Below are 12,581 nucleotides of genomic sequence, written 5' to 3' on the forward strand. Positions count from 1 at the left end.
TCTCTCAGCGTGTGGTGGGGCATTTGAACACCGCAGGGCTGGAGTTCTCACAGTCGTGATCGCTGGGATTCGCTCAGCATCTGTGTGTTGGTGCAGGCAGCAGGCCGCGTCTGCCAGGCCTCCTCTGGCTCCCAGACCTGGAACCAGTTGTGGGATGGTGCTGCGGGACGGTAAAGGTGTTGGTTGGCACCCCTACTTGGTAGCTTCTAGTAACCTGAGTCTCTGTGCCTCAGTTTCTTCATCTGTAATACAGGCAACAGTTATTTTCCTACTCACTGGGCTGGGGGTGGTGGTGGGGGTGGGAATTCTGAGGTCCAGTGAGATAATGTGTGGAGAAAATATTGGAATCTCTAAAGTTCTGTGAGGAGGTCAGTAACCGGGGAGAGAATGCAGCAAACTTTGCCAGAACAGAAGGCCCTTGGAGTCCCTGTGCATTTGTTCAGCCCTTTCTTAAAATTAGTCTCTTAAAGCAATGCCATATGTGTGTATATCTGTGTCAGTCTCTTAAAGCAGTGTCACAAATGTGTAGATTTATACATATTCCTGCTTTGAAGAGAATCTCCAGCTAAGATTTGAAATATACTCATATTATCTTTCACATATTTGCCTCTGTGTCTAGTGTTGGGAAGAGATGAATCAGATAAAATATTATTTCAGGCTTGTCTGCTCCTTAGGACACTTCTCTTTTGATGTTTAGCCAAGGAGTGCCACTTGCCCAGACATAATTCAGTGATTATGAACTGTCCAGTACCTTTCTATTTATGCTCCTGCATCTGACTCTGAATTCCTTATAGGGGATATGAGGAATGGGGCTTCGGGGACTTCTGAGTATCTGACAACAACCCTCAAATACCCCTAGGCATCTGTAAATTGCATGTCTAAAGTAAACACTATTTTTCAATAAAACGTACCTAATGAGTGTATTTTAAAGTTGTAAAAACAAAATAATAATGACATTAATAAAACTTTTTTTTTTGCCTTTATGATACAGACATTTAAAATTATGTTGCTTAGACTGTTCTTATCACTGCAATTACTTAGGGAATTTCTGAAGTCTGGATTTCAGTAAATGCATCATAAATTCTAACTGTAATTCTCTATATCGGATTGTTCTCGTTAATGTTTACATTCAACATAATGGATGGAAAGTCGTCCTAAGACCTTGGCATGACTGAGAACCTGGTTTCTCTTGCTTTAGGCTAAATCATTAGTAGCTTTGAATATGCCTCTGCTGAGTTGTGGCTGACTCAGAATGATAAATATCTGTGAGGAACTCAACAGCCTCACCATTACTCCCATGAAACTTGAAAGTCATAAAGATGTGTGCTGGGGATGCATACTTAGTACATAACTGTGGAAGCAGTTACTAAGATACTAAGGTGAAAAACATTCTTCTTAAACTGATGAGGACATCACAGGTACGGAAGTTATTTCAGTGACTTACTTTGTAAATGCCTCTACAGATTGGGTATCACGGGGCGGGGGTGGGGAGCCCTGAGGTTCTGATGCTTTTCCATGATGTCTGTATAAATCACTCCCCCTCATTAAGTATCAGACTAATGGAAGATATTATTAACATGCTTATCTTGAAAAAACATAATTTTCTAAATTGTTCATTCTTTAGTAAGGAGTGGTTTGGATGAGGATCTGGTTCAGTTCATAGTAAAATATGAGGAAAAGCAAATTAAGTAGAACTAAAATGTAAAAGTAGAGAAAGACATTACATAAGTACAGGTTAGATCTCTGCAATTATTCTCTGAAATCCACCATTTTCAAAATGGAAATCCAAGAGATAAATAGGCATGTTAAAATTAACGCAGTGAAATCTAAAAACCATCTATTTAAAATGTAACTTTCAGGCTTTTATCCGATAGGAAAATTTGCTTATATATAAAATTAATTTTTCCTGATTATAGAACCAATGCATGTTCATTGTAAAGATTTGGGAAACTGGTGAGAAGTATAAAGAAGAAAGCTAAAGTAATCTTTAGTACTATCAACTAGAAAGAAACCGAACATTTTGGTGCATTATACTGAATATATAATTTAGAATATTCTTTTTTTGTGTAATATAGTGACTGTTTTCCATAAGATTAATACTTATTTGAAATGTGCTTATTAGTAACTGGCTAGTATTTTATTATAGGAATGTACCATGATTTATGAAGTCACTGTCCTTCAAGTTTTTAAAAACATAGATAAATTCTGAGATTGGTGGCCTTGTGTGTAACCTTTGGGTTCATCTCTGTTCCCTTAGGATTAGTTCTTAGAAGTAGATTTACTAGATCAAAGGTTATAAATAATTTTTAAGAAATTTACATGTTGCTGAAATGTTTTCTAGGAAGATTGCTTCCCCTGTAAGCAAAAAGCATTCACATCTTCACCAGCATTGTGAAACCGTTTCCTATACAATAATGATTTGATCTTACCAGCCAGTCCTTCTAGGAAAAAAGGAGCATTCACTGAACCCTGATTCAAGTCTTCACACCAGCCCATAGGTTAGGGACTAGTCTCATTTCACTTCACAGATGAAACACGCTCAGGGAGTGACTCTTGGAGGTCATGCAACCAAAAAACGAGAGGAGTGTTGGTTTTTCAGGTTCAGGCTGCCTGACCCTAAAGTTTATTTTCTTTCTAAACCTCCAATGTTTTCCCTTATAAAATATTTATATTCAGCATTGACTGCCCAAAGAACACGTCCTGATCTTATGTTCTAAATGAAACATGCGAGTGTTTTAGTGGACACTTAAGAAACACCATTTCGAGTCTCTCAAGTACCTCACACACGGTGAGCGTGCACCAAAGGTCAGTTTCCCGCTCCCAGGTTTGGAAGCCTTTCAAGCCATGCTGGGAAAGCAGCTACCTCCATCCCTGACTCTTGTGTCAGCATGCACACGGATTCATTATACTCCCAGATAAGGAGTGTTTTACAAAGATGAAAGATACGGTCATTCACGTTTCACACAATCATGCAAATTTCTAAAGAAATGATTTAGAGCTTTAAAGCATCAAAAATAAATCATGGTGTTACTATCACAGGGGGAGTTTTTTTTTTTTTTTTTTTAGCTGATTGATACATGTATCTATGTCTTTATTACTTCGTTCCAAGAGCCCTTTTGAAATCGTTGAGAAAAGAAACTACTGCTGATTCTTGGCTGGTTTCTGTTCCAGGTGTGTGAATACCCCGATGGAACCAAGTCCTTGAAACTGGGAGACTTTGGGCTGGCCACAGTGGTGGAAGGCCCTTTATATACAGTCTGTGGCACGCCAACCTACGTGGCTCCAGAAATAATTGCTGAAACTGGGTAAGACTCCTGGTGGCTTTGGTTAATAGTTGAAAAAGGTATGTTTTGCTGCTCCAGCTGCTCTGTATTCATGTGCCTCCCAGGAAGGTAGGGAAGGTGGGGGGAGTATTACCTGTACCGTGACTTTGCACTTCTATGTCCAGGAGCCATAGGCTTGGACTTTTGTCCCAAGGCCAGTCTTGGAAATAGGGCAGTACTTCCCAAGATTGTGGTTAGGTTGGGAGAAGAATAGATGCCTCTGTCCAAAGGGCAGCTAATTCTTCCATGTGAGATGAGTGCTTTGACACTGAGAAGTCCTTTTTTTATAACAAAGGCAAGTATTCCAGTAACATGGAGGGTCTCTGGGAGTAATATCTTTATTTTTTCCCTCCACCCACTTTGTGTTCCCAGCTATGGCTTGAAGGTGGACATTTGGGCAGCAGGCGTGATCACATACATACTTCTCTGTGGATTCCCACCATTCCGAAGGTCAGTGGCTCTTTGAGTAACAATATTTGAATTGTGAAGTCTCTCCCTTTGATCAGGAAGCAGACATTCTTGTCCTGGCAATCAGGACCAGAAACTGGTTAATAAAAATGTCAGTTAAAAATTATATAAACATACCTTTCACTTTTTATCTCAGTTTACAACCTATTAATGGATATTCATGACCACACTTTGGGTGTGAGGCCAAGGCCTCTGCTTGGTGTATGGTCCTCTTGAGTTTCTTATGCTTATTTTTCTGTAAAGCACACCCATCATCCAGTGTCCGCAATTTCCATTCTCAGGCTTTTTTAAGGGTGGTAAGATTTAAAGATCCTTGTGAAGCAATCTGATCCTTCTGGTAAACAAACCTTTTTCCAGTTCTCAATAGTCATTTCTCCTACTTAATCTGACAGCAGGTTTTTTTTTTTTTTTAATAACTCACTTTCCAAAGCATTCAACATAGTTCTCACAGACTCTGAAACCCTGAACTTTTTCTTTTACAATTAATTTCATCTGTTCACATAATATTTAATGAAGTAGAATTATAAATACTTTCAGCATAAATAGGTCTGGGAACAAATAGACCTCCTCTTGGTAACTCCATATCTCACCTGAGGGGAGCAGAGGTGGCCACACACAGGTGTCGGGGTGTGTGATGTAGGACACAGAACACACCCAGTACCCAGCACTGTGTACATGAAGGGAGTACGGGGCTTTGGCTACAGCACCTCTTTTGGTCTGTTTCATCTCCCTCTTTGGAGAAAAAGCATGACTTGGAAGTAGAAGTTCACCTAATGATGCAAGTATGATTTTCTTCTGAGTTTTCTTGAGCTCTCTCCTCATTTTAGTCCTGTGTGTGTGTGTTAATTTTACAACTACTGTTGAGTAGCTCCTGTATGCCAGGCACTTAGAATAGTGTCAGGAATCAAATGGTAAAGAAAGCACATTCTCTGATGCCATACTTATGGTGTAGTTATGAGGTCAGTAAGTCCAATAGGTTTAATTCTCTGCTCCTCCCCCAACATTTTATTATAAAGCTTTCAAACATACAGAAAAAATTGACAGGTGTATCTTTTTTAAATGATCAGTTTTCAATTGAGCCGAACAGTTTTCTTTTTACTGATATCACTAGAGAGATACAGAGATGTCAGTCGTCTCTACGGGCCTATGGTGTAAAGATATCCATCACTAGAATATTGATCAAGAAGAAAAAACTGAGCCTGGAGGCATGCTCATCTGAGTCACATAAGTCAGGAGCTCATTTGGCTGGAAATCACCAAGGTTAAAGGAAAGCTAGAGTGTTTGAGTGGGACCTTGTTCTTACAGCACAGGTTGGGTTTCCGCAGTTGGGAAGCTCTTTCTGCCTGGCCAGCAACAGCATGGTCTTCCATCAGGGCCATTGCTTGGGTGGATTACACAGACTGTAGGATTACTGTACTTACCAGTAAGTAAGTACTGAATCATAAACTACTCTAGAGGGGAGACCTGTCAATCAATTCTGTGGGCCCACTGGGCAGTTCTTCTGATCTGAGCTGGCTGATTGGGACTTGTTGGTTCAGTGTGGCATCACTCACATGCCTGGTAGTTGGCTCAGTGTCAGCAAGGAAAATGGATGGGATTTGTTCAAGTGCCTTTCAGCATTCAGTGGGTTAGCCTCGTTTCACATGATGGTGGATACAGGATCCCCAAAAGCAGCCAGAGAGAGGGCAAGTTCCCTTGCTCAACCCACTTTCCAAGTCTCTGCTTGCTCACACTTATTGGCTGATGTCCCACTGTCCAAACCAAGTCAAATAGCTGAGCCTATAGTACATGTGAGAGATTAACTAGGTATATTCATGGAGTGGGATAATTTGTGGCCATTTTACCATCACATTGTGTTTTGGGTGTTTTTAGTGATGACTTGTTTGGGGAACAAGTCACATGCAGGGGGTAGTGTGTTTTGATGGCACGGAATCACTGGACCAGATTTAGCAGAGTCCTCTCCTTGGTTAACCCAAGTTGAGATCGGATGGAAAAGGGTTCAGGGATCAGTTTAGAGGAATGTGTGCTCACAACTCCCTCTAGTGTTCCCACATGCCAGTGCAGTCTGCGGGTTATTTATTTATTTATTTTTAATTTGATTTTGCGTTTTACTTTTTGACAAAAGTGAGACTGAGATTGAACAGCATGTATGACTTGTTGCTCAGTGGACAGCAGCTTTTTTGTGGGAACTGGAGGTAAGTCTGGCTAATCAGAAGCAGTGAAGCTGCATTATGAAAGCTGCTGACTTAATATTCAAGTTATGGTCCTACAACCACAAGGTTAGTTATCGTCTAAGCAAGTCTGTTCTTGGGGCCACTGCCATAAAGTGATATTTGCATGACTGTACTGATAATTTTGTTTTTCTGAAGCATACACTCATTACCCCCGTAAATGAAATGTTTGAACATCATTTGTGAGATAGTGTACAACATTTCAAGTTACCACATCAGACCTTTAACAACTTGGCATTGAAAAGGGTGTGCACGCAAATGCCTGTTGTTTTCAAAGTTTTTCTTAACGTACATTTTTCACTTTGCTGCACTTTGATCCATGGGCTATATATTGTTTTAGGATTTAAAAGCACCCTGATGCATCTCAGCCAGACTGTAGAATATAAATGTGTTCATAAGTCCAGTATAGATTTAATCAGAGTTGCTTTTACTATGTGACTATTTAGAAGGATAGATTATCTTTCTGCTCTTCTAGTGACGGGTGGCCTGAAACTCTCAAAGAGCTTGCATTTCTCAGCATGGATCCTAAAAGGCGCCTTCAAATTCCTGAGGCTTGTTGTTTGTTGACTCAGAATATTTTGCCAAGAACCCAAATGACTTGCTGCAGATCCACTTCCAACTTTTTAGCTGTTTATTAGCAAAACAAAAGCCACATATATTAGCAAAATATAAGCTGTTTAATATTCCAGAAAATAAAAGTAATGAGTAATACAGAGGCATGGCTGAAAGGAACGGTTCTGGAAATGGGTGATTTTAAACATCTTTTTCTAACGTTGTCTCCTGGGGCCCTCCAGTCTTCTAAAGATGTCTGTGAAATCTCAGTGTGTTCTTACGTGCCTCCTCCACTCATTTTGAAGGAGAGCTGAGCTGAGTTCAGTCAGTAGGGAAATAACAGTGAAAAAGAAAACATTTAGACACATAGAAAGAAATAGTTTGTGCACCCTCCTAGAAAAAGCACTTTCCAGGAAAGCAGTGGGGATCATTTGCCTTGCCAGGTTGTCTGGCCTGACTTTTGCTGCTCACTGTGCCTCTCAGCCCAGACTTCATGAACTGGCAGATGTTGATTCACTGGGGCTTGGTGACATGTCACGGCGATCCACAGAGCTCCCGGGCTCTGCAGGCATGCCTCGGAGGTGCGGGAGTGCCGTCCCAGACCCCTGCCTTAAAGCGGATGCCACAGTAAAGCGAGTCCACTGAATTTTCTGGTTTCCCAGTGCATAGAAAGTTTGTTTACACTGTACTGTGGTGTGTTAAGTGTGCAGTAGCATTATGTCTAAAAAAAAACAATGTACGTACTTTAATTTAAAAATGCTTTGTTAAAAAAAATAGGGGTGCCTGGCTAGCTCAGGAGGTAGAGATTGCAGCTCTTGATCTTGGGGTTGGTAGTTCAAGCCCCATGCTGGGTATGGAGCCTCCTTAAAAATAATAATAATAGGGGCGCCTGGGTGGCTCAGTAGTTGAGCAGAATCTGCCTTCAGCTCAGGTCGTGATTCCAGGGTCCCAGGTTCGAGTCCCACATTGGGCTCCCCGCATAGAGCCTGCTTCTCCCTCTGCGTGTGTCTCTGCCTCCCTCTGTGTCTCTCATGGATAAATAAATAAAAAGTTAAAAAAATAAAATACTTTATTGCTAAAAACTGCTAGCCATCATTTGAGCTTTAGCAAGTTGTAGTCCGTGATCACAGATCACCATAACTAATAGAATAATGATGAAACAGTTTGAAGCATTTGGTGAATCACCAGATTTGACACAGAGACAGAAAGTGAGCAAATACTGTTGGAAAGTGGTACGGATAGACTTGCCCAATGCAGGGTTGCCACAAACCCTCACTTTGTAAAAAACAAAACAAAACAAACAAAACCCACAATATCTGAAAAGTGCGATAAAGTGAAGCAGAGATAAAATGAGGTTTGCCTATACTCATTTTCACTGAACAGGAATGGAGTTGTCACGTCAACTTACAGCCCCGGAATTAGTCTGTAGGCACTGCCCTACATGACTGATTTCTACAGTCACCACAGTTGCTTACCCTGAGAGGCGGTTAGCAGGGCTGGGCTTTGTCCAGAGGCCGGGTGGGGCCCCGGGTGAGCATGCTGAGCAATAGGCACCCTGTTGGGAAGCCCCAAGAGAGATGAGGCACACTTGCCAGCTGAGACGGCAGGATTTTAATCTTGACTCGAACAGCCCATCCTGAGTTTTCCAGGAAGGCTTTATAATGGCCTAAAAAGCTAATGACTTTGTTTTTCATTAGGGCCACTGATGCACCCACCAGGCGTGTGTCTGTGGGGTAGCTCTGGGGCTGTGGCTGTTTTCTGGGATGTTGGGGAACCTCCAGCTTCCTGAATTTTTCCCAGCAGTGTTTGTACATTTCCATGCTCCTTCCATCAAAAGGCAAGTCCTCATTTATTCATTAAGCATCAGCCGTGTGTGCAAGAGCACGTCTGAGGGTAGCACAGTTAGGCATAGCCTGAGGACGGACGCCCACCTCAACATGTGCAATTCCAGATGCCGGTCTTGGATGGGCTCTTTTTTTTTTTTTTTTTTTTTTTTCAAATTGAGCTTAAACAAAAAGTTTCCAATGGGGAGCTAATCATGTCGTGAATATTGTATTCAGGTTCTGGACTCCTTATAACTTTTTCGTATCTTGGCTGTTTCGGTGATCTTGGCTGTTGTATTGGAAAAGGAGAAAGAACAAGAGCAAGGAGCTCGGACTCAGATTTGCTGCCTTTCCACTCTGATTGCCATGAGAGATTAAGTGACGGCAGATGCTAAGGTGGTTTTTTCCTGAAATGAGAATTGGCATTATTTGTGAATTCCACTTTTTTCTTGAGTCCTTTTTTTATTTGGCAAAATATATACATAAAATCTGCCATTTTAACCATTTTGAAATGTGCAGGTTTAGTGGCATTAAGCACATTCGCAGTATCGTGAAACCATCACCACCATCCATCTCCAGAATCGTTTCGTCTTCCCCAGCTGAAACTGTACCCGCTACACGCACTTCTTGAGTCTTGTGTCCTCTCTCTGCCTGACACCCAGGCCTATGGAAATGCTCTTTAGCTCATGGTCTAGAAGGAAAGAAAGTGTCATAACAAGTGCGATTCAGATAGGAAACGCCCAGGCCGAAGAGACTGGACTCCTCACCGTTCTTCCCGTGAGTATTTTGTTGAAAACCTGCACAGTGACTTGCCTTTCCTTCCATTTCTTTGTCACTGACTTAGTGAGAACAATCTCCAGGAAGATCTCTTCGACCAGATCTTGGCTGGGAAGCTGGAGTTTCCAGCCCCCTACTGGGATAACATCACGGACTCAGCAAAGGTACCCATCTGGGGTTTTCCCGCGGGTTTGCTGCTTTCTCTCGAGGGGCCCCCCTCGGTCGGGTGGGGCTGTCGCGGCTCTTGGTAGCGAGCTCCAGCTCTCCGGACTTTAATGTGGGTTTCTTCTTTAAGTTCGTTCCACGGTATAGACTCTGAAACTCTGAAGCAAAATCTGAAGGCCGGACTGGCTGTCTTCCCAGTCTGCCTCCGCCACCCTCCTCCGTTCTTCTGAGCCCTAAACCTTCGTTCTTTCATTTTTTAAAGAAATATGTATTGGACACTCATCAGAATGTGGGAATGAGACATACTGACTTGCCAAGAGGCACAATACTGCGGGTTTTACGCTGCGGAATGATGATAATAACCAGAAGTCCTCGGAGAGAACATCTTGGTTTAATGCAGGCCCAGGAGAGACTTTCTCTTCTGTTGTGCTGCTGCCGCCACGAAGCAGCCGTGTCCGTGGAGCCGCCTCGTAGGCAGCAGGGGTGTAGGTGATAATAGCTTTGATGTTGAAATGGCCCAGCAGCTGTGTTGGCTGGTTCTTTGAAGTACTTGGTGCAAACTCAAATGTCTGTGTTTACGCTGGAATTCCCCGCTTCGTCTCCTGTATAGTCGTCTTTCTTTCTTTCTTTCTTTCTTTCCAGGAATTAATCAGTCAGATGCTTCAGGTAAACGTCGAAGCTCGGTGTACTGCGGGAGAAATCCTGAGCCACCCCTGGGTGTCAGTAAGTACCCACGTTCTCAGAGAGGAACATCTGTAAGCAACGTGACCATCAGCCTGCTTCCTCACCGTGACTTTTGTGCACGCAGAGCTTTGCATCTACTTTCCATAGCAGGTGAAATGGCTGCTATTTCTCCTGAGCAAGTAGTGAGCAGATAGCTCTCGGCGAGAAAGCAGGTGGCATGAGGATCTCGGAGTATTTGATCCTGCTCTGCGAGTGACCTGGGCAAGTCACTGTCCCTTTATGGCCCTCACCTTCCTCATCTGCAAAATGGAAGAGTTGGTCCGGATACCCTGTCAGGAGCTATTTTACCTTTTGCCTTCTATGCTTCTGAGCTTTGAGAGTTTTCAGGATTTGCCCAGAGATGAGCATATTTCAGACCCTGATCCCTGTGTCTTTATGGCACATGGTCATAGGAGAGTCACAGGAGACCTCCTGCCATGGGTACAGAGGATGAGACAGTCCCTTCTGGAGCCGGGTGGAGGCCGCGTGATGTTGACCTTAGTTCTTTTGGGCTTGGTGGTGCCTCTGGGTTTAGGGTAAATGTGATCCATTAAATGGTGCTGGTTGGAGAGTTTGCATTCCCCTTATTCTCAGAGGTTCCATGAGAGTGAGGTTAATGTACTTAGCCAAGGGCTTCTGCTGGTTTGTTGCGGACGGTGGCTCCCTGAGTCCCTCCACCATCTCTGCCATCCCACACATCCTGCCGTCGGGGTTCAGGCTCTCTGGATCCTGCCAAGTGATTTGGGTCTTAGACCGAGTAGCTGAGATGCCTCTTTCTCTATGAGCAATAAAGACCAACAACTAACTGAATTCTTGATTAAAATAATAAATGTCGTTAATTTTGATGTTTCCATGGGAGGGATCTGTACTAAATTTGTGGGATTTGTGCCTTGGGGGGAAGGGTCTCAGCAGTCTAAAGAGTGTCCTCCTTTGTGGTCCTGGAGATGGGTGCCAAGTCCAGCAAGGCTCAAGGAGCAGGGCAAAGGGCCTGAGGTCTTTCTGAGGCTGCTACACAACAGTAATTACTTTTAAAAGGTAACTGTTCCCCTAACCCTGTGGTAAAGAGGGATCCTTTTAGGAAGAGATGGTCGGGTGGGGGGTGACTGTTACAGAAAACACAATTTAGGCATGATGATCAGAAATCATTGTATTTGATTCTTTTCTTTTCTGTAGGATGATGCCTCCCAGGAGAATAATATGCAAGCGGAAGTGACAGGTAAACTCAAACAGCACTTTAATAACGCGCTCCCCAAACAGAACAGCACCACCACCGGGGTCTCGGTCATCATGGTAAGTGGAGGGCACTGTGTTCTGCTGTTGGAAAGCTGCAGTGTCCGGCCTGACTGCTCAGCCGACGTTGACTGTGTAGACGTGATTAGCCGAGGGCTTCCCTTGCATGGAAGCTGGCACCTTCCATGTTCTTCTTTTCGCTTCAAGATTGGCTTGGCACGCGGGGTGCCCCCCTCTGGCTGACTCCCAGGCCTCGAGTCCTTGGGGGAGGGGTTGTGCAGGTAGAGCCAGGCCAGCGCCGAGGGCCACGGGGGCCTCCTCTCCCGGGCCCCTTGCCCACCCCGAGCTGCTGCTGCTGCTGCTCTCGTCTGTCTCTGCCCGGGAGGGGCTCCCGAGCCCGGGGGGGATTTACAGCCCGAGGGGGTGACTCCCCGCCCCTGGAGCCTTCGCAGACAGACTGTGAGGGAGGAATTATTCTCTGGGACCTAGGATAAGAAACAGCTAACGTTAAACAAATTCCTTTTAAAAGTCCGTGTTTTGGGGCTTTTAAAAGTACAGAACAACGTAAAAAAGAAATATTAGTTTTCTCAGGGTTAGAAAGATTTTATGAGAAGCCAGTAACAGTGATCCCCGTATTTTTTCAGACCTTCCTTCCTTCCTTCAAAATGTTTCTTGAAAGCAAGGGAGGTGACATTAAGGTAGATTTAGCCAAAGGGAAAATAAAGTCAAAAAGCATAAACCGGCCAGAGTGCCGTTAGCTCCCTGAAGTCGGGCGCAGAGCTGCTCCCGTCGCGACCGGGAGACAGAGCCACCGGCAGGCCGCGACCTCCGTCCTGCCCGCGGGGCTCGCGGGCCCAGGGGTTGCCCTCCCGGGGCCACGGTGTCCCGCGTGGCTTCAGAATCAGACTAAGGAGACAGGTGCCCGAGTTGTTGGAGCCTGGCCACCCCGGCCACCTCGGGTCTGGGGGAACCTCAGGGCGCCTGGGAACCCGACGGCGCTCCCGGGCCGTCGCCATCCGTGCAGCTCTCCCCTCAGGACGAGCCTCTCACCCTCTGGAAAAGGTCAGCTTGTTTTCCACCCGCTAGAAGGGAAGCAGTGGCTTAGGCTCTGGCCCACGTAGCGCGCTGGTGAGCTGTGTCCCCCCCCCCCCCCCCCAGCTCCGCACGGCCGCTGGTCCGTCGTTCTTTCCCCTGGGGAGGCTGCCGGTTCCCTGGCAGGCCCCCGAGGCCGGGCCCCCCCCGCTCCCCTCCCCCAGCCAGCCTGAGCTTGCAGCTCTTTGACACGTTGC

At 44.7% G+C, this 12,581-nt stretch overlaps 1 protein-coding gene across 15 annotated transcripts in view; it reads left to right on the forward strand.

The window, feature by feature from the left end:
- Positions 1–12,581, forward strand: part of DCLK2 (doublecortin like kinase 2) — a 246,421-nt gene that overhangs the window by 131,443 nt on the left and 102,397 nt on the right. For 13 of the 15 annotated variants that reach the window (XR_007402338.1, XM_049094197.1, XM_049094199.1 and 10 more), the window contains 5 exons: positions 3,172–3,305; positions 3,696–3,773; positions 9,242–9,338; positions 9,982–10,062; positions 11,236–11,352. Coding sequence is in view for 14 of the 15 variants with exons in the window: in XM_049094197.1 (XP_048950154.1) it covers positions 3,172–3,305; positions 3,696–3,773; positions 9,242–9,338; positions 9,982–10,062; positions 11,236–11,352 (507 nt within the window). In the remaining variant the exon portion in view is untranslated. Of the gene's footprint in view, positions 1–3,171; positions 3,306–3,695; positions 3,774–9,241; positions 9,339–9,981; positions 10,063–10,963; positions 11,098–11,235; positions 12,502–12,581 lie in introns of those variants that run through there. The other 2 variants (XM_025439516.3, XM_035698850.2) reach the window with 2 other exon arrangements.

This window comes from Canis lupus, chromosome 15, assembly GCF_003254725.2.
Source record: "Canis lupus dingo isolate Sandy chromosome 15, ASM325472v2, whole genome shotgun sequence".
NCBI classification, from domain to species: Eukaryota; Metazoa; Chordata; class Mammalia; order Carnivora; family Canidae; genus Canis; species Canis lupus.